This window comes from Exophiala spinifera, assembly GCF_000836115.1.
Source record: "Exophiala spinifera strain CBS 89968 unplaced genomic scaffold supercont1.10, whole genome shotgun sequence".
Taxonomy (NCBI): Eukaryota; Fungi; Ascomycota; class Eurotiomycetes; order Chaetothyriales; family Herpotrichiellaceae; genus Exophiala; species Exophiala spinifera.
The window spans coordinates 128,036-149,728 of NW_015622522.1; the positions used below are offsets into that span (position 1 = coordinate 128,036).

The 21,693-nt window shown below is 52.7% G+C and overlaps 5 protein-coding genes across 5 annotated transcripts; 3 read left to right on the top strand and 2 right to left on the bottom strand.

Annotated features, from left to right (window-relative positions):
* Positions 1-77: 77 nt before the first annotated feature.
* Positions 78-8,573, top strand: PV08_11725 (uncharacterized protein; the record flags this gene model as incomplete). The annotated part of the gene is made up of 14 exons (XM_016386033.1): positions 78-182; positions 248-419; positions 470-588; positions 642-1,506; positions 1,565-1,973; positions 2,030-2,613; positions 4,559-5,103; positions 5,154-5,471; positions 5,532-5,720; positions 5,772-5,927; positions 5,980-6,121; positions 7,068-7,576; positions 7,647-7,787; positions 7,842-8,573. The coding sequence occupies 14 exons, from the start codon at positions 78-80 to the stop codon at positions 8,571-8,573; spliced, it is 4,986 nt and encodes a 1,661-aa protein (XP_016230165.1).
* A 777-nt stretch (positions 8,574-9,350) lies between these two features.
* PV08_11726 (uncharacterized protein) lies at positions 9,351-11,426 on the top strand (the record flags this gene model as incomplete). The annotated part of the gene is made up of 1 exon (XM_016386034.1): positions 9,351-11,426. One exon carries the CDS (start codon positions 9,351-9,353, stop codon positions 11,424-11,426), a length of 2,076 nt encoding a protein of 691 aa, XP_016230166.1.
* Positions 11,427-14,170: 2,744 nt separating this feature from the next.
* PV08_11727 (uncharacterized protein) lies at positions 14,171-15,178 on the bottom strand (the record flags this gene model as incomplete). The annotated part of the gene is made up of 1 exon (XM_016386035.1): positions 14,171-15,178. One exon carries the CDS (start codon positions 15,176-15,178, stop codon positions 14,171-14,173), a length of 1,008 nt encoding a protein of 335 aa, XP_016230167.1.
* Positions 15,179-15,706: 528 nt separating this feature from the next.
* Positions 15,707-18,141, bottom strand: PV08_11728 (uncharacterized protein; the record flags this gene model as incomplete). The annotated part of the gene is made up of 2 exons (XM_016386036.1): positions 15,707-17,389; positions 17,446-18,141. 2 exons carry the CDS (start codon positions 18,139-18,141, stop codon positions 15,707-15,709), a joined length of 2,379 nt encoding a protein of 792 aa, XP_016230168.1.
* Positions 18,142-19,464: 1,323 nt separating this feature from the next.
* Positions 19,465-21,159, top strand: PV08_11729 (uncharacterized protein; the record flags this gene model as incomplete). Its single annotated transcript, XM_016386037.1, has 1 exon — positions 19,465-21,159. One exon carries the CDS (start codon positions 19,465-19,467, stop codon positions 21,157-21,159), a length of 1,695 nt encoding a protein of 564 aa, XP_016230169.1.
* Positions 21,160-21,693: the final 534 nt, after the last annotated feature.

Here is a 21,693-nt window from a genome sequence, read left to right on the forward strand (position 1 = left end):
CTCGTTTGGCGGATTGCAGAGACGACCGGGCGTGAATCAACAGAACGACCAACATCTTGCCTGCTTGGACTCGGATGATGCAGCGTGGTCCTGACCTGAGAACGTTCACCGGAATTCTCGGACACGATGAAGCGACAACGCCCAGTAACTTCGTGTCTGACATGCAGACAACGAAGAGTAAGGTGTGATAGGGTGGGATTATTGACTGAGCACCCGAGGAGAATTTTCGACGCTGACAAACCGACAGACACATCCAGTCTGCATGAGGTGTAACAGCAGCCGTCTGACTTGCACCTACGACACCAGCGCAACTCTAGAGTTGCCAGAGAATCAATCTGGTGTCGTAATCCAGTCTGCGTCTCTCTCATCCGCAGCTCTGCCCCGAGAGAATGAATCTCAAGCACGGTCGCAGCGAGTCTGTAGGTTCTCGTGCAATCGATCAATCTCCGACATGCTAACTCGAACTCAGCGCTTGAAAGGCCTACCACGCGTCAGAACAGCAGCGAGAAAGGTCGATTGACGGCCTTTGCCGGTGGGCGCTCAGTCTACACACCAGCGACGTACTGGGCAAATCCACTCATGCCAAAGGTACGCTTCCCGCCAATTTTGCCTAGTACCGTCGACTGACGGCTCAACTCAAGGACAGTAACGAGATGGACGACAATGATGACGTCCCAGACGAATCAAGCAATTTTGTACGTTGGCCCCCGGCATCCGAGGATCATTCAGGGTGGGCTGGAGCGAAATTTCGACCACCTCGATCCTCGACGCTGTGGACCGGGGCCTCCTCCAACAAGTGTAAATTCTGCGGGAGAAACTACAACGTCTCGTGTGTCATGGCACTCTTGCCGACAAGGGAGGTTTGCGAAAAACTCTGCAGGCTTTTCTTTTCCACGGTGTTTCCCCTGATGCCTCTATTACACCTTCGAAGTTTCGGAGAGGACTTTGGCGAATTCTGGGAGGGCACCAGGACAGGAAACATGCACAACAGTGAGCCCAGCCTCTTGTTGCTCAAGAAGCCAGGCTTTCTGTGTCTGTTGACATCTATTTTGTTTTCGGCACTCTCGTCGGCATCCAAATCACGGGTGAAATTACTGCTGGGCGACTCAAATGTTCCGGACACGGGGGAAATGTACTTTGCCGCCATGGTGTCCGCAAGTCTGACCGGATTCCCTCGACGTCCCAGCATTTACTCCCTGGCCGCGTACCTTTTCGCCCAGAGCCAGTTTGTGAGAGAAGAAGAGTTCTCGGATGTGCCCGATTTCATCGCCACTTCCTTCCGACTGGCCCTGGGCATGGGTCTCCATCGACAGTTCTCCGACGTAGGCTTCACGCGTGCCGAGATGGAGACCAGGCGACGTGTTTGGTGGTACATTTTACATCTCGACGTCATGTCGTCGGCCTCTTCGGGTCTCTCACCTCTTTTCATCGACAAGAAAATGGCAAACACGGACGAAATCTCCCCACATGACTGCGTTGAAGGGGGTTCAAACGTCAACACCGAGGGTACGTGGCCGTTTCCAATTTTGTTCTTTTGGCGTGTTCTTCTGACCACGCTTTGCAGTTGATGTACGCTACGTGGTGGCCCTGCAACGCTACAAAGTCACCAAGGAGATCCGAGAAGTGCTGAAGTATCATTTCGAGGATCACTTTCAATCGCTCGACCAGGTCAACGAGGTCGCCAAGCAGCTCAAGGATGTTGCAAACAGCGTCAAGTCAACCGTCGAGACACTTTTGAGGTCGACTCCTGCTTCTTCGAGGCCGACCCGCGTCGCGGAAGGGCAGAATCTCAAGGGACGACCGTTCGACCGGGCGTGGAGTCTTCGACTAGACGCCGACGATAAAGAAGTGGTCGATTTCTCGGCTTGGGCGGTCTTCCTATTGCATCTGATGGTGCACAAAGCCTACTGCGTGCTCTACCGTCCCCTTTTTCGCGACCAGGCCATGTCCGTGCACGACGTGATTCGAATGAAGTAAGAACTCTCGCTCGAGATGGAGCGTCGACGGCTGACAGCTACGTGAAATACAGTGCCATCAAACATGCCCAAGCATTCATCCAGCTCTTCATTCGAGTCTGCAACGATCCGTCATCGGAACCATACCATTGGATGTACCCAGGGACCTATCAGCCTCTCCAAGCAGTGGCCACGCTCCTGGCCGATCTTCTACAGCACCCTCACAGCGACCACGCGCCACTATCTCGGGGGTTGATCGATGCCGTTTTCGAACTCTACCGAGTGGACGAGGGTATTGTCAGCCGAGAGGAGCCTCCCCAGCGCCAACTCTCGCCGGCTGGAAAGGACGCTTGGACAATGCTACTCAGAGCACGACGGAAGGCTCTGGCACAAATTGGAGCAGACCACCATGTCCTGCACCCATCCCCGACGATCTCCTCAAACTCCTGTATCTGTGGCGATCAGATCGTGCAAGACACGTCGGCCGCGCCGAGTTCACAACAACACTCGAGCCGTGAACTTTCGCCGGTGGCGCCAGAAGAAAGTCCTCGAGACCTGTTTCACGTCGAAGCAGACCAGTCGAACTTGTCACCGGGTATGCTCTCACAAATGAATTTTGATTGGCGTGCCTGGGACAATGCACTGGATCCGTCCATAGGTATGATGCCGTAGGTTCTGTCCTGATTTTCGCTTTGGGGAGCCGGTCACTCGCCCTGGGGTTGGTTGGGCTGCCTTTTGGGTTCCTCAGCCCCTCCAGGTGGGTATTCCCAACGCGGCTCTCCAGAAATTAGGGCCCCACCCCGCCCATGTCGAGGCCATTGCTCGGCGCCGGCCACGATAATTCGCAGTCCAGGATCAAGAGTCTGATCGAACCATCTTACCACCGTCAAGTTTTGCGGTTGCTGTACCCGTCTACAGATCTAGGACACAATGAGGTTGGAATTGTTTGTCTGTCTACCTGGCTATGGTCAATGGCTGTGAGGTAGTCCATCCGCTCACAACGGACCGCGATCTCTCCTGTCGCAAAGTGAGTACGTGTTCACAAAAGCCAGCGCCTGCAGACCGACAAGTTCTGGCGATGCAGACCCGATTGAGAGTAAGATACTCCGCGCCGAGAAGCTAATTTGCAGCCCGAAGGTGAGAACAACAGACAGAACCTAGAGACTGGCTTGTATCGGCAGCCAGAACTTATGACTGCATTCCGGCAGGCTAGTCACTCCCATAGATCCCTCGGACGTCCTTCGAAGCGAAAGCGAGGCACAATCAGAAGAGGTGGGAACAATTTGACTACCGTGAGGAAAAACAAATGAGAGCTGGCCTTAACAGCGACCAGAGGAGATCGTGGCGCCGTCATGTTCTGTCTGGTGATAAATGGTTTGACCTACCTTTTGTCTATCGAAAATGCTCCCTCGCTTTGTGTACAACGGTCAGACCTCCGCCTGGCAAAGTCTATCGATCTGCATGAATGAAGAGCGAGAATTGACATCTGGAGGGGCTCGCTGCACCGTTTCGATCATAGACACCACCTTCTCAAAAGTGATATCTACCACGAGCAGAATGGAGAGGACCACACTGAGGATGGCGCGGACGAAGAGACGTTATACGGCGCTGTCGAAGAGACGTTATACCTCCTCATGGCCTCCTTCTCAACGACTCGAGGTGTCGCTTTGTTGCAGAATCTCACCCCCAGGCAAAGTATCAACCACCACACTCTCCGAGTGATGATCCACGTCGAGTCTTCTCTCCCACCGCTCCTTTCTCGTTCGGTGTTGGTCTACCATCAAGCTTGGTCTATGCGTCTTCTCGAGCATCGTGCACGTTGTTGTCTGGTCAAATTGTCAGTCTCCAACCTCGGCCTCTGTGAATTCGGTGGCCTGAGCGAGAAGGATTACTCTACCTATCCTTGCTCTATACGCCTCGTACCATATTTTGGTCCGAGCCGCTCCCAAGACACTGGCCGTAGCTGGTGACATGATCGAATTGCACGGATATGAGGGAACGGTCTGGTTGTGGATATATTGATCTGCCTATCAATGAGTTCTACGCCGACAATATCGCAACTTGCTGCCCTTCTCGGCCTAGTTCGATGACAGCCTTGTGCCAAGGACGCTTCAGCCTCGACACGCCCCGTCATCGAGTATCCATCGTCCCAGAGAGCCTCATACTTGGTATCCTTCTAGGGTTACAAAGTGCGATCTGGCAAAGGCTTTGAAGCCATTTTTTATTGCTGATTTATTGCTCATGTATGTCTGTGGCAACTCGGACCACCGCGGAATATATAGAAACATGTTGCCAGACCTTTCCTTGCACCGACAAGACATCCTCACTTCCTGGTTTTCAACGTAAGGAGGAACTCTTCCATTTCCTCCGTCGTGCACTCGACTCACCGTCACTGCCATGGCACTACATCTTGAAGCCCGCGTCGACGACGGCAATGTATCTATATCCACTTCTTCGCCTGCAGAAAATTATTTCAGAGAACCTACCTCCTCAGGCATCCTATATGCCCACGTTGGGTTTATGATTCTGGCTTGGGTAGTAACTCTGCCTATCCGCAAGTGACTCAAGCTCCCTCAGCCATGGCCGAAAACTGATGTATCCAGTGGTATCTTTACAGGTCGCCAGATCGAATATTGCGTATCCAGCTCGAATCCTACTTTTCTGCCTACACGGGCTTGGAACCGTCTTTGGTCTGGCATACAATTCCAACACGCCCGACTTGTATCCCAACACGTCACACCCGTCTCTCGCGTGGACGTTGTGGGCAATTGCCATCTTTGAGGCGGTGGTCAGTGTCGTGAAGAGCGTCTCGAGATCCCCTTCTCCGAAATCAACATTTCATGCGAGTCACGATCGGCACCCCCTCATGTCGTCCTCTAGACTTTTCCAAGATTCCGACGAGTCCCTCGACCATGACCGGCGCTCAACAAGAGACCCGGGCGAGTCCTCTCCTCGACGTAACTTGACTTTCTTACCCTCCCGACGGCAGAGACGAACCTTCTCGTGGAGAACCGGCTGGTCCAGAACGACACTGTCGAGTCGCCTCGTCCGAATCGGCGCGTCCGCATCTACAAATCTCCTCATCACGATGATCATATTGGCGTTTGTTTCATTTTGCACCGGGACAGTCACCATGGCTGGAATATTTGTGAGAATCAAAGTTTGATTCTCTCTGAGTCCTCGTTGACAAAATTCTAGAAAGGAATCAACCTCTTCAACGGATTGGCGCATTTCATCAAAGGCGGCGTCTTCTTCTTCTTCGGTATCGTGACCGTGCTCCGCTGCATCGGTTGCTTTTCTGAACTCGGCTGGGCGTGGAATCTCAAGGTCACGACAAAACCTCCGTCCAGGAAACCGAGTCGCCCCTTCACCATGGAGGGGCTCGAGTGTTTGCTCATTTTCATCTACGGAATCACCAACGTCTTCCTGGAACATCTCTCCGGCTGGGGAGGGGCGTGGACGGCACAGGATCTCGAACATGTCGCCATATCGCTGTTGTTCATCGGCGGTGGAGCGGTGCGTTTGACCTTTCTCCCCGGTTTCCATCGCCTGGCAAAGATACTAACCACGGCACAGTGCGGCTTGATGGCTGAATCACGAGCTTCTCGAGAATCGGTGGAAGACTCTCTCGCCCTGGAGGAAAAGCAGAATACGATCCCGGGCTACTCGACGAACCCCGTACCTACCATGATCATATTTCTCCTGGGTGTAATTCTGGGCGGCCACCATCAAGACACGATGGAATCTACAATGATGCACAAATGGGTAATGCTCTTCGCGCTTCCGGCGGCCGCCACGGTGACTGACGCTTCGCAGTTTGGTAATTTCCTCACAGGCGCATCGATCATGAGGGCCATCACGTACCTGTTGCTGTACATCACCCCGGCAAAGTCCACTTCACCATCTCGGCCACCGTCTGAGCTTGTCACATCATTTTGTTTGATGTCTGGAGGTCTGACGCTCATGGCCAGTGTAAGGCACCCCCTCGACCTAAACGGGCGGTTCACACTGACGAGGAATACAGAACAGAGACACGGTCGACGCGATCATTGAAAACCATGTACCTGCAATGGTGGTGGCCACTGTCATCATGGGCATCTCTGCAGTTTTGATGGCGTGGTGTTTTATTTTGGTTTCTATCAGAGAGTGGGCACAAGGAAGAGAAAGTGAGAGAGTCAGGAGTGGACGAGTGAGACCACGACGAGGATCTGGCTGAGTGGTAGAGTAATCGTAATTATATGACCTGAGAAGTTGTGAAGTGTGTATGTACCTGTACTTTTGTGTCCCGAGCGCGTAGATCATTGCAGTCGTCAAATTTCCAGATCCTAGAGATATGGAGTGATCCAACAGCAGATTCACTGACATCGCAGAATACGATGCTAGTTCCCAACACCCTCGTGTGTACTTGTAGAGCCGGATTCGAAATGTAGGAACACCGTCGAGCAAAACCCTCCTGCTCACAAATAAAATACGCGCACTTGTACTCGTTCTCTACTTGGCAATGCGACGAAACACGTCAAGTCACACAGGCAGCAAGAATTAAAATATGAATGATTCGCCTCGTTCCGAAAGGGCCAAAGCGAGATCGCTCTGTTCCAGACCATTTACCGTGCAGGATCCACCTCCTTCCACCTCGTCAGCCACGACGACGACACCCGAACACGACTAGCTTGCTTGGCCTGATTTGCGACGAGACGCCTAAAATCCCCGTGCATCGACCGTCGGATCTGTCAGCATTAAGTTAGTGCATCACCGACTCCTCCGGTACAAGTCTTGTCGAAAAAAACTGGCCATTGGTCACACAATCACCGTACTGGTCTTTTCAGATGCGACGGTGATGGTGGGCGTCGCGGGAAAATCCAAAGGCTGCAATACCTGCAGGAAACGAAAGATCCACGTACGTATCGACGCCGACTTTGACCCTTTTCGTCGTCCGTGAATGGCGAAACTTAACCCGGTGGTAGTGCGATGGATCCAGGCCATGCTGCGCCCGATGCAGAAAGAGTAATCTGGAATGTGGAGGATATCAACGAGAACGACATTTCAAGAACCTGAGCGCCTTGGATCGCGATACCTTGTTGACCCGGTCTCAACCTTTGACCTCGCTCACAGACCTCCGCACGATCGAGAGTGAGACTCCCCGTGGCACCCCTGACACGGACGACACGGCATCTCTCGAGGGTCGAAGGGTTCAGTCCAAATCCCTCGAGAGTGAGAAGGTTCATTTCGAATCTCTCGCGAGTCAGGAGATTCAATCCGCGTCTCTCGAAATCCAGAAGCTGAGCCTCTCTCTCTCACTCGACCTCTCGGACGTGTTTGTCAGATTTCTGGACAACTACATTCCCAGAGACCAGCCCCTGGTCCCGACTGGCCACCGACCTCAACTTTCCTGGCTACAGGCCATCACTCCACCACGCGCAAACGACGCCTCTCTGGATTCCGCGATATTGGCATTGAGTCTGGTCTGTCTGGGCCGCAAACACGGCGACGAGAGGTTGCGACGTGAAGGGACGGCAAACTACGGCAGAGCTTTGCACCGACTACAAGACATTCTCTCCCGCGGCAATTTGTTGTTCGAGGAACAGACCCTCGCCAGCTGCATGGCACTGTCCACGTTTGAGGTAGGCCCCCGGTCTCGGACCACGCCGAATGCTCCGTAAAAACCGTCAATTGACCAAACGAGAGCGACAGCTACTGGAAGTCTCAGGACACAACACCGGCGGATGGGCCAGCCACATCGAGGGTATCGCCAGGCTGATACAGCTTCGAGGGCCAGAGTTGCACGTTTCCGGGCTGAGCCATCGCCTGTTTCTGGACTTCAGATCCAGTTGTGTACGTGCAGATTCTCCAAACCGTGTTTGTCGCCGCGCAGCTCACCTCTCGCAGCTCACCTACTCGTTGGCCACTCGCAGGTCGACATTCCTCGCGCAACCGGACTGGCTGACCGTCCCCTGGAAGGTACACCCAAAGTCCGACCTCGACCGGCTGCGCGACATGATGGCCCAACTTGCGAACCTGATTGCAGAGAATGAACGACTCGACGCCACGGCCGACGAGAAGAGAGCGGGAATCATCGGCCGGGGCCAGGAACTGCAATCCCAGCTCGACACCTGGCACGGGGACCTCACACGAAAGCACCCTGGACCACTGTACTACGAGCGGCCTTCGTCGGCACCGTTTCTCTCGCGATTTGCTTCCGTCTTCCCCACCGCCCTGCACTTTCAGAACTTCGGAATCGCACGGATCATGGTCAACTACTGGGCCGTTCTCCTCCTGCTGTACAACGGCATCCCCGCGGCGACGGACGAGTTCGCCCGGCGACAAAGACAGGTGCTGGACCTGGCGCGGATGATCGTCCAGTCGATGGAGTATCTGATCTCCGACGACATGCGCGTCCTCGGCCCGCAGACGGTGTTTTTCGCCCTGCGTCTGACCATGCACGTGTTCACGACCGCCGGAGAACCCGACGAGCTCGATCGGTGCCGGGAGGTTCTGGAGGAGCTGGATCGTCGAGGGTATCCCTTTGGCAAGATTCTGTCGAGCTGCGCCTGGGACGATATACCCGCGCTGTTGTCGGGGAAGGCCATATCCTCGGATCTACGTACGCATGATGGTTGACTCGACCAAGAAAGCCGTGACTAGGCATCGCTACCGAGCATACCCAATATGAGCCAACCCGAATGCCGCTTCGCACGAAGGTGTAGGACCTTGATAGCTTCATAGGAACGTTCGCAAGGAACAACTATGTGCCGAGTAGTGAAATACAACATGTCGTTTGAGGGTGTCCTCACCAAAGAGCTTTGTTTTCCGTCAGGGCCAGCCTGAACACCAACCAGGGTTATGTAGTTGTATGAAGCAAATGGACGAGGGGCTGCGCTTGAGGACTAGCTGGAAGTGAGTGCGTGAGTAGATATGCAAAACCAATCGTGATCTCGGTTCAATCTCCAAGTTCTACAATCTCCCCTCGTCGACATGATCATCGCAGGCATTCTTGAATCCAGGATCGTGCCATACTTAGGTACGTTTCTCCGAGCCACTCCAAGCCCTCAGGGATTACCCATCCTAGCTTCTGCTTTCTCTATAGCCTTCATGGGGAGGACGATGACCCGAGGCGTTTTCGTGCCTCCTGAATCAACCCAGCCTTGCGCCCCAGAACCACGGTCGATCTTGGGTCTTAGCTGACCGCGTGTGAATCCTGAAATTGAAGTATATGAAGTGAATAGGGTCATCTACGCGTCGTGTCGTCCAAAACAGCGCCGATACGTGTTTTCGCAGTGATGTCGCGAAGCTATCTGCCTAGAGCAAGGCAGTAAAACCGTGTGCGTACCGTATCGCACAGAACTGCCCTCGTCGAACACCACAACCTTCATCTGCAGTGTACGCGATAGGATGAACATGAACTCTCATTATTGCTCAGACTGTCGTATCCAACTCCAAGCGGGCGTTCTCGTCTGCTGGAATTGCCACAAATCGACAACCCTTCCACATTCCCCCGAAACTGCACGACAATCCGCACAACAATTCCAACATGGTCGAGGACTCCCAACCCGCGATGCACGCGACCTCGGACGTCCCCAGCTCACACGCACATCTACACCTCTGTCCACCTACCGCCGGTATGGGGAAGACAATACATCTACAGTTAGCATCCAGCGGTCCGGTTCAGAGTCGAGGCTCCCGCTGTCCGTAGGTGGTCGGTCAAACACAGACTCTCAGCACAGCAGCACACTGCATACCACTCGGCGTCCTGGATACACCAAAACGCCTCCGCGAAGACTCAACCGAAAACGCAAACGTAATGACCGAGACAACGAGTCAGAAAGCACCGATTTGTACGGGGCATCCGGCGATGAAAACAGTCATACGAGCCGGGAAATGCCTCCACCACGACGGGCTGACACAGTAGCCAGCGGAAGCCACGCCGCAGTGACTCCTCAAGCTGCAAGACCCCTAGTAGTTTCAGAGAATGTTGTCCCACCGTACAAAGAGGGCGATCCGTTCGACAGAATAACTATGAAGTACGGATTCGTGGGGACAATACGCGAAAAGGTGTTCGTGGGAACATCCTGCCAACATTGCAACGGGCCACATCCCACATACTATCACAATAAAGGCTACTGGGAAGTCCTCAAGCGAAGCGGCACCGGGAGCCCGAATGTAACGTGCGGAAGATGCTGTCAGCTAGGCCATGAAGCCGACGAGTGCGGAAAGGGAGATTGGCGGGATCTCCCTGACAATCCACCGTTACTGCCAGAGCATAGCGCTCATGCTCGGCCATGGCCTCGTTCGGATGGATGCGTACCCTTTCCCAGACACTACTATCGACCAGACTTGTACCCAAAACCGGATCCAACATATCCGAACCTTCCTGCCGACATTGCAAAGATTGGATTTCGTAAAGGCTTTGCGAGGAAAGAATGGGGACTCCAGCACTCAATTGACGTTCTGGACGCCAAACGTCGAAACGTGAGAGAACCGAAAATCAATCGAAAGGACTTTCGGCCATGGTCTCCTCCACAGACACCATTTTCCGATTTGGTCCAGGATGTAAAGTTGGAAGAAAATGTTTCAGCTACAGTTCTTGCCAATCCAGATGACCAAGAAGCACCACGCAGAGATAATGGCTCCCAGCTTCCGTCAAGACGAGAACTCAATCTTCCATACAACCGTAAACGTGGCCAGCTCTGCAGTCCAGGGTTCAACGGGCTTGTACTTCCCTCCGATCTTGACGCACTTGAGAGCCATCGTCACAACGCTGTGAGCGGCGGTGGCCCAATCACAGCGACACGTAATGGGCGGCATCCACAGCTAGAGCCTCAATCAGACGAGGATGCAAATCATCACATCAAGGAATTGGCAGACTATGTCTTTGGAGAGCAGGTACTGGATTCCGACATGGTCGAAACATACACTACCTTCATAAAACAGCTCATGGCGGATGTTAATGACAAGGCTTTAGAATTCTCCAACATCATCAGAGCCAAGCAGTCCGACTTGGTCGACAAATCCGAGTTCACAAGCAGTGAACAATCTCTCAAGCAGTTCTTACTAGCATTGAAGCGTCTCCCACATTGGTGGACGTACGAAGTCACCAGACTCGCCAACACCATCGAAACTGCATGCGCCGTGTACAGCTTAGAGTCCAGCGGCTTGAATGATTTTTATGAGTTGCAACAAATGCTCAAACAGGCCTTTGATACTTTCGAGAGCGAAATGGCACGCCATCTTTCCTGTTGCTTCAAGATCGAGGGTATCACATTTATCCCTTGGTTGGAAGCAAATGATGGAAAGACACTGACCGACGGCATTCAAGGGGCACTTCTTCCCGGCGAAAGCTCTCCGCGTGCGCAGCTACCGCGCTTTGCCTGGCCTCAGCTTTTCATTGATCCTCTTCGGAAAGACCGTTCACCAAAGAATCGTGACATAGACATGACGGTCGAGACTGGTCAGGATAAAAGCGCCTGTCCCTGATTTCCTCAACTAAACGTCCAAGATCTCCTCCTAGCGATACTGCCGTGAGACAACAAGAATCGGCCCGTGGAAACCTACACAGATGCGCCTACACCGTGATGCGCGCTCTGGAACATGGGTGTTGGAGCGCTTGAATGCTCCTATTGTCGGGAATTGGAGGTTGTCTTGGCCCAATGACGATTTGACAGCAATGTGGACCTTCTCAGATCTTCCTTTACCTCGATGAACTCGGTTACTGGGCGTAAGTAAATCAGAAATCGGTATTCTGCCGCATCACGAAAACCAGAGCGGAGAGGACATTCAGGTCCGGATCTAGTACCTCGTCACAGCATTGGATCGTGACAGTTCTATTACATACGAGAGCGTTTTTTGTCGGGTCAGCCTGAACGCCACCACGGATATGTGATTGTGTGAAGCATATGGGCGAGCGGTTGTGCTTGAGGACTAAGCCGGAACTGAGTTCCTGAGTACTAGTATCTTAGGTAGATATGCAGAAATAATCATGATCCAAGTCCTACAAATTGTGACATCCACTCAGACGTAAGGTAGATATACGGTTGAGTGACGAGGATGTTGCAGCAGGTGCTTTATGCTTTATCCAAGTAGGCGTTCCGCAGAGCAATATCACTGTAGTAGATGCACCATGAAGACTACTGTAAAGAACGAGTTATCCCTGAGTACAAACCTACGCGATCACAGTGCTAGACCACTCGTATACAAACTTTTGGCCCAAAGCTGGCAATACACGACGGGAGTGAAGGGTTGAGTATCTCTCTGATGTTGATGTTATGTGGCATGCCAGTGAATGCGACACGCGTCAAGCAAACACGTCTAGACTCAGTCATTGTCTCAAGACGAGGATGCCACCACTTTTGGACACTCAAAGCGTCCAATTGAACGCGAATCCTACACCTCTCTGTACTGTTATCATTTCTGACCTGAGTTGCAGTCCCTCAAAACATCCTCCCATTCGACTTCCTCCCCTGCGTGTTCAGATCAACCACACCAATATCCTTACCAGACCTTCTCTCCATCGGACGTATCTCCTGTCAGGATCTTTTTGCTCTGGCCTCCAAAAGAGGGGGAACATTTGGGTATAACCTGGGAAGAGGAGGAACAGGCCACCCACAGAGGTCCGTGACAGGCAAACTGTAGAATCCATCCTCCAACGTTCCTCTTCTTACCTCTAGCCTTTGAGTACAAATGGAGCTTTCGGTCCTTCCTCTCCCCGGCCCGACTTGACATGAGAGCCTGAAGAATCCAGGCCTATCCACGCAATCCACACCATCAGGAAGAGGAGGACACAACCAGGAAGAGGAGGATTGACAGACAGGTCCCTATGATATGGCTCGATGAACTTTAAGACCCTTCCTTTTCTCTTCTGGCAGGCTCTTCGAAGGTGTATTGCTCAGTACGTACACCCCAATACCTCCTGACCCTCAACTAGTGAAGCCGTGCGCTACACACCAACACGATGTATGTTTGCAAGTCGGCTTCTTTCTTGAGCTTCATGATCTTGGTACAGTCAGCAGTATGGACCTTTCGCCGATCTCGTTCTGCTGGTCTTGATCCGCCGACTTTGCTTGTAGCTCCTTCGTGGACTCAACGGTCCTTTGTGCTGCGTGGATTGACGAGCGTGAGGAAACTGGAATACCACAACGCACGACCCAAGCCGCTATACCTAACCAGCCATGTGGAGACTTCGTGGAAAGTCTGTTCCTCGGGCCGACAGGCCACAGAATTGTGGTATGCAAAAGCACCGCCGATTATGAATAGAACATGTCGAACATAGTAGGTGTCGTATTCCTATCACGCTACAAAATTATCTTCATGATAGAGGAGGAACGGTTGGTATCTATGCAATTCCCATCAGAAAGTACGGACTCAATGGGCAACTGGATGTGCGACTGTTGCTTTTTCCAACAGCCAACCTGGCTCAAGATGGCAACCGGCTGCCCACAGGTTGCAAACTGTCGAACCGAATGCTTTGCATGGATACACTGTTCCTCGACTCCTGCGTGTCCTGAACACACACGTCCAAGAACCTCGGCGTCGCCTTGGTCATGGAGAACCTCGCGTCTGGACTGTGGTCAGAAGGTGAGTGTGAGGGCAATCCGGCATGAAGCGATCTTGGGCTGACCTGCACGGCATTACATCAGACTCTACATTACCAGCAACAACAATGCATAGGATGTGCTGTGTAGAAAAGGAGTGTCCGGGCTACTTTTTGTTCCCTTGACAGATGAGGCCGTGTAGGCTCCACGACTTTGAAGTACACCTCTATTGATCTATGAATACGGAGCTAACGAGGGTGCTTTCATAGTCTCTACAGCGCATTGGACCCGTCGGCTACGTAGCTCTTTGTGATTTGTTGAATCTGGATCAAGGCCGTTTCTCCCTACTTGAACACTGTCTTTGTGCTACCTCGCAGGCACAATTCCTCGTCATTATGCCACTATGGCCTTCATACCGCCCCGTAATCCAACGTGGTGTCGACGTTTGCCGCTGAGGGAAGACATACTCAGTCATGCGCAATGACCGTCGTAGTGTACTGATTTCCAGCCCAAAGGCCCTCTCCCAGCAGTGGTGAGGGTGTCCCAGAGTCCTCAATCACATCATGCTCGATGAGTCAGACTCGAATTGCTGCATAGTGCGCTACGGAGTTTTGTTGATCTGGGAGAGCTGTCGTTGATCACTGTTTTCGTGTAGGTATCACAATTTCTTTTCGCCGGTCGCACCTGTCGTCAAGGGCTGCTCTGTGTGTTGAAAAAGGGCCGCAGGTAGATCTCCTCGAGAAGATCACCAAGGTTGGCTACTTTGACATGCTCCGAGCCAGAAAAGACTTCTTCAAAGATTCGAAATGATCCCTTTAAGAAGGGCCAATCAGGAATCGCAAGGATCACTTTTTGTATGCCAGCTTCTCTCCATTTGTCACCGGCTGGCGGGTCGAGGAGGACGTCTTTTGTTATTCTCGCTATCGTGCTCTGCGGTTCCAGTGCGGCAAAAGCGCCCAGGACGACGACGGCCGCACCCTGGATCGCAGCCACACGAAGTATCCAAGTGACTTTGTCGGCGATAAGCTGTCTCTGCGGGTGCAGGATGCAATTGTTGACTGGGTCGTTGCTTCGAATGTCGGGATCGTTGCGAACTCCGGGTGGCGCGCAGCCGATGAAGCTGAGGAAGAACTGGTGTCGTTTGTCGTCGTAGGAGCCATGTTCCAGTCCGTAGCAGAAGACTCCTTCGCTGTAGAGCACGTCCTCCTGGTCTCTTGGAAACTTTACGTCGACCAGGTGTTCCTTGAGAGTGGTTCTCACCAGCATGCTCTCCGACTGGAGATTTTTGTGTGCCGTTGCGGTGTGGTCGTCGGGGGACATGATGTGGTCGGCCCAGTTGTGGACCGCTACGCCCTTGCCGGGGTAGCGCTGGCTGGCAATGAAGGCTGCGTGCAGCGGGTCGCAGTCCATGAGCTCGATCCAGGGCTCTTCGGGAGAGGCAGGCGGACCGTCTCCGTCGACGTCTTCGCATACCGGAAGACGAGAGCCCCTCCAGACTTCTGGTGCTTCGGGCGCTGGAAGCTTCCATTTCTCCTTCATCAGTGTCTTGAGTTTTCCCCCGTTCTCAAAGAGCAGCGTGTTTGCCCATTTTTTCCTGTCCTCCGCGCTCCAATTGGACCATATGAGTGCGTCGGCTGCCTCTGCGCTCGGTGGATCTTGACAGAAGATCGGGGCTTTCTGTGGAAGATTGTTCGCCATGTTGCACGCGGGGTGGTAAATCTGAATCGATGAGCAGAAATGTCTGGGATAGGCGGAGAGGGAGAGTGTTTGGCTACCTGTACGCAGGGTCTTGAGCGCGATATGTGGTCGTGTCCTGCCCCTTGCGCCAAGGCATAGCTGAAGCGACGAGGCTGTCGGGCATCCATTCTGCACCAGGCTAGGAAGTACAAAGAGGAAGACACAAAGGCAGCGTTGGTATGTATGACATCGCCTCGGGTCAAGTAGCTGTGGTACTCCCGTAGCTTGTTTTACATAGTGCTCTGTATCAATCCATCACGGTCTGTGCATCGTGGAGTTTGAAAAGTCTACAGAGGAAGGAAAGCTTCCATACAAAAAGTCTTCATTGAACGTCTACATTGTACACTCTAACATACATGATGAGAAATTCCGGATCATGACGTCCTGGCTGGCCTTGCTGAGCCACTTGCAGTGACTATCATGATGCAGGGAGCGAGTTTTGCCTATTTCCACGCTCTTGTAGTCGCCTCGACTGTCTGCGGAGTGACCTCAGGACTCGTCCTTGGAGTCATGTTGATGTGGAAGCTTCTCTCTGAAAGCCTTCCTGCATAGTGTGATGAAGTATTGGGGCCATGAAAAGCGCGGTAGCTGCGTGCGTGGGCTGCATTCTCCCGGTAAGAGGGCTCCTTGAAGGCCATCGGCCAGTTCCTGTCCATAGGTTTCTTCCAACCAACAGATAAATGTTGCTGAAATACCTTCGACATTGAAGCATCTTGCAATATCAAATGCTATGCGCTCCTCGAAAACGTCAAAGGCTTCTTGAAGCTCCAATTGTAAACTTTTGAAGTCATCCAACCCTTTGAGAGGGAACATCTGGCTGGAATCGACACAGACTTTGATAATGTCGATGAGCTGGGTGACTGCATTCGTCCACCCATCGAGGAGACATCTCAATCCAACCATAAACTTGTGAAGAAGCTTTTCACGGCCTTTGATCAACTCGTCATCCTTCAAGTCAGATGGATTATTCCGAATCATGTTTGCAAACTGTGATGATGCTTTCTCGTTGACATGTTCCAGTAACTTTTTGATGAAATCATGGTACAGGTAGATCATACCATCATTCAACACCAGTTCACTAAAGACCCAGTCCGCAAGATCTTTCATGTGATGATTTGCCTCCTCGTCTGTTCGAGGGACCAACTGGGGATGCCGCCTATCCTGTGTAGCGGTGACAGTCACACCATTCTCGGCATTTCCAGAAGTTGAAGGTCGCACTGCCTCCTCAAAACCTGCGGAGAACATTTGGCCATGCTTGCGTGCATAACGAAGATTGAGATCTGCTCTCGGTGGGAGCTGAAAATCTTCATCTTTACGCTCCATGAAACTGGCTGCGGTCGAAGTCTTCTTTTCCGACTTTGAATCCGGCACTGGATCAGCAGATGGTGCCTGAGGACGCGTAAATGGAAACCATGGTCGGTACCCATTTCTACTCGGTTTGGGTGTTGGCACACCGCGACGTTCAGCATCTAAAACTCGAAGGGAGTGCATGATTCCCCATTGAGTCTTACCAAACCCCTTTTTGAGCCCACCAAGCTTCGCGATGGCTTCAGGAAGGTCTGGGTGCGTCGGATCTGATTTTGGGTACAGGTTCGGTCTGTAGTAGTATCTTGGCAAGGGTACCCAATCATAGTCACGAGGCCATGGGCGATCGTGCTTGCTGTGCTCGGACTGTAGTGGTGGATTGTCAGGAAAATCACGCCATTCTCCCTTTCTACACTCGTGTGATTCATGGCCCTGGTGATTGCAGTTTTTGCATTGTACATTCAGACTCCCGGTGCCGCATGGCTTGAAGCCTTCGTAGTAGCCTTTGTTGTGGTAGCATGATGGGTGCGGGCCACCACAGTGGTGGCAAACAGCACCCACAAATACCTTTTCACGTATGGCCCCTCTGGGCTCGAGCTTGATAGGTATGTCGTCAAGCTCTGGTATCGAAGGGAAACTGCTTTCAGTAACAGTAGAAGTCTCGACGGGTGTTCTGAAGGCATATGATCTAGATGGTTGAGAGCTGACGGGCGCTGGTGGTGGCCGGCTTTGTGGCTGTGCTGCAGTGCCACCTGCTTCGTTCTGACTGGTCTTGTGTGCAAGTTGAGAGAAAAGAGAGTCCAATCGCGAGTCCAATCGCGAGTCCAATCGCGAGTCCAATCGCGAGTCCAATCTAGCTTCCATGGCCTGCAATCGGCTGTCTCGATGAGACTGCGACGAGGATGGTTGTTCTGCTTGAGTACGTCCATGGCTTCGTGGTGGTTCACGAGGGACGTCACTGCGTTGTCGTGGTGCCCTAAGCTGTCGCTGATATTCGTCGTCGGATGCACCGTACAGATCGTCCGCTTCAAACTCGTTGACTCGAGCTTCACGTCTTGAGACTCTGTTCTGTCTTGACGGAGGTGTGGGGGAGCGTCGAATCCGCCTCGATCGGTGCCGTGTGCTGCTGTGCCGGGAGTCTCTAGTCCCACGGCCACTGCGGAAAGATGGACGCGGGGACTCTGACCCTGTAGACGCTGTGTCGGATTCCTGACTATCACTATACGCAGAAGAGGTGTATTCGTCATACACGTGATGGTCTGCCCGAGGTGCAGATCTGCGTGAAGTGTGAGACCGACTGTGTTCGCTTGTATTGCGGCTGCGGAGTTCTTGTCCATGTCGGGACTGTCGTGCAGTGTTGCGGAGTTCTTGTCCATGTCGGGACTGTCGTGCAGTGTTGCGGGAGTGTGAGTGCCCTGTTGGCTTCCCGCATTTTGTGCAAAAGGCGTGGCCAGATCGTCGCTGGATTTCACAGTGTCTGCAGGATTTACGAGCCATATTGTCGCGCATACCGCAGATGTGTTGTGAGAGTTGTTCGGAAGAAGAGGGAGAGGGCGAAGTTTTAGAAAGATTCCCAAAGTAAGTGCTGTGCTGCCTTCTGCAGATGGCTTGGCGAACATCCTCCCCCCTAAACAGCATGCTACTGGTATCATTGACTTCGATGGCGTTCATCGTGAGTCATCCGCATTGCGGTTTCGTTCTCTCTCGTGGCGATGCGGACTACCAGCGGTATGACCTCCAGGCTGACCTTCGCATTCGCAGCGGCAGCACCCCAAGTCCATATGCATTTGGTAACACACTGGCAGTGTGGTTGATTTCTCTCCCGGGAAGATCATGCAGATGCATGAGACGTATGGCATATTCCACCTACTGATTCGGCTGCATGATTTGTATCGGGAGCTGCAGCTTGTTTGTTACCAGATGACTTCTGCAGAAGCTTGAGCTGTTGAAGTCTGAGACCGCTCAGCCGCCCCCCCCTGCGTTTCCCGTACGACAGCCTCCTTTTTTTCAACCTCGTAGAGTCCATATTTAGTCACAGTGCCCCCTTCGAAGTTGATCAGAGTCTCACGGAGCTTGACGAAGAGAGTTCTGGCTGCGAGGGCGCAGGATGACATGTGCTCTCGCCACGCGCTGTAACTCTCGCCACGCACGTTCGCGACGATGAAGGACGATTGACAGAGTCTCGCAAAGGTGCCTAGAGAAAGCAAATCAGCAGTGTTGATAAGCGCTGAGCCGTGCGCCCTGTCTCCGTTCCCAGACTTCCGGATGCGGAGCACGCCCTTGGAGCTCTACTTACCGTACACCGAACGCTCCTATGCTTCTATATATAAATAGATCCGCTTACAGCAGCTTGATATGAGACTCTTCCAGTCATGTAGGTAGTCGTCCTTTTTATAGTGATAAAACCTGGGCGTTTGCTGGTGCCTGGTGCCAGTGACAAGAGGGGTTGATTAAACAGCATTCGGATTGAAAGAAACAAGGGAATGTAGAACGTGTGACAAAGGAGTACCCTCAATAGCAAGGGGAATTTTATTGACCACGTCTTTGAGTGGTATTCATTTATCCATTCGGCCCTTTCTCTCGGCGGTGTATGTCCTGTCATCATGAATATGGAAGATGCTGCAGGCCAGTAGGTATCGGTCTGTCGAGTGGAGCATGACTGAGGCTATAGCATAACAAACTCGACCAGGAGAGAACCCGTATAAGGAAGAATGCACCCGTACAGTCACCGTGTAATGGAATCTGTAAACTTTGGCTCCATCAGATCGAAACCATACTGGCAGTTAGAATTTCGGAATTCGGGCGCGGTTGAATTGAGCAATTCACTGTCGGCGGTGAATGTGAAAAGCTTCGGCCTGCAAATGCTGCCTGCGCGCTTTCGAACTTCTTCCCCTTCTTTGAAGCGTCAAGATATCTCGAACACGTTTCAACCAACGATCACCATGTCTCACCGTGATCATCGCTACTCACCATATGATACAGGACGACGTCGATGTCCCAGCGACGACAGAACAGCCTATCGGGCCAGGTCACCGTACCACACACCACATTACACGGAGGAAGAGAGTCAATCCTTCCGATCCGAGCATCGCAGCCACCGTAGGCGTCGACACTCCCGAAGTGATGACGACCACGACTATCGCCGTCACCGTCGAGACCGCTACAGCGACAGCGACTCCTCGGGGGACGACCGAAGACGCGCGACCGAATACGAGCGTCGGCTTGCAGATGTCGAGCTCGAACTCGAACGCCTTCGAGGCGAACGAGCCCATTACCAGCGACAGAATGAACGCGAGCAATCTCGCAGTTACCGTGAATACAACCGGTCCCAGTCGAATGAACGAAATGTCCAACGATGGCGCGCCTCATCGTCTCTGCAAAGACCTCAGCGCCGCCATGAACGCCACCAGAGCCGTGAGAATGGTCGTGACAGTACCCGCGGCCGTGGAAACAACGTCACTGCCAGAACTAGACAACGTCAGGCACCGGACACAGATGAGGTTCGAGAACGCAGGGAAGCGGAACATGTCCGAAATGCCGCTCGGAGGGCAGGGTTCAACCGCGCCCAACAAGAGCTCCTTGTACGAGAGAGGGCTGAATGGTCAAGAGAACTCCGCGCCACCTTCAGCAACGCTATGCGGCAGGGGCCAATTGTAGACGCTCAAGCTACTCAAGCTCAAGAGGCTCCACCGCCTCCGATTCCCGTGTCCACTGGCGCCACCGCAAGCCAGCCAACCGCAAGCCAGCCCGTCGACGACACGGAAGGACAAACAGCACAGAACTCCTCCACTCTTGCAGCAGATCAGACAGATAGAGGAAACCAGGAGGTTCCGGTCGTCACACCCGCAGTGTCCGGCCAGTCTACGGCCTCAAACGTTGAAGCTTCTGCACTACTTCCAGGTCCCTCCTCTGTGTCGCAACATCAGCCTCGATCCCTGTCAACGGCCCCAGCAACAGCAGATACAGAAGGCATGGGTTTTGTCATAGTATCCGATCCCACGGCGATGACAGCTGTCGAAAATAAGCAGCGTGCAAACTTCCGGACTGAGGCTCAAAACAGGATTCACTCTTTCGAACAAGATTTTCGAACCTACCGTGACGGATACAGTACCTGTTATGAGCACCTCTATCAGAACATTGCCAACGTCGTTCAGACTCACTATATGAAACTGAACGGCCAGATTAAAGCCATCGAGCGACACTGCCAGGACTTCGAGAAACACGCTCGAGGCATCAAATCTCGCACCGATCAACTTTGGAACAGCAGCAAGACACAATATATGGCTGCCTGGTCACCAGCTACAAGAGTCCGTCAGGACGCGTCTGAACAGCGATTGCAAGCCGAGTTTCAGAGTGCGACCAACAAAAGCAACAGAATCAGAGCCCATCTGGAGCGCGAACTGCAAAACATTGTACTCGAAATCAGAGATACGTACATTTTCAGATTTGCAGAGTTTGAGGGAAATCTGAAAGGCGATGTGACAGCCGCCGAGGCATTTGTGGGAAGATGGCGTCCTATTCATCTCGAACTTCTGCAACTCATGGGCCTGAAACAAACCGAGCAATGTTCGTTTGATGTCGGCGACGTGGGAATCTACTGCTCCAGCGAGGATGCCGTGGTAATGGAGGTATCATGAGTTGGGCTGTACCTTGAAGTACAGAACAGATTACAGGACAAGTCACAGGGCATACACTCACATTGTAGCTACAGTAGATGGCACTGAGCCAGAGGGCATAGAACAAGCCAATGGCTTCTAATCCCCCATAGCTAGTTACAATATGAATGATTGCTCCAAAGATATTTTAGGCGTTGAGATGAGCTTCCATCGAATTCTTCTGCAGGTCTTACAATTTATGACCAGCTAGAGCGTTTAAACACCCATTCTCATGTGGCTTCAGCTCTCGATCCGACACTCCGCATAGTGGTAGGGGAAAGGCAAAAGCAGGGGAATGTGCTCCTTCTTCTTCTCCACACAAAAACCTAGATCTCTGATTTCCTCGCCAAAAGCACCGTCTGGCCCTCCACTGATCTTCATTGTGCCGTTGGCCCCATCGAAGACGATGCGATGTTTATTATCTTCTTCATCACGGCCCTCACAATGTGCTTTCTCTTCTTCACACAAAACCTCAAATCTCTGATTTCCTCGCCAAAAGCACCGTCTGGCCCTCCA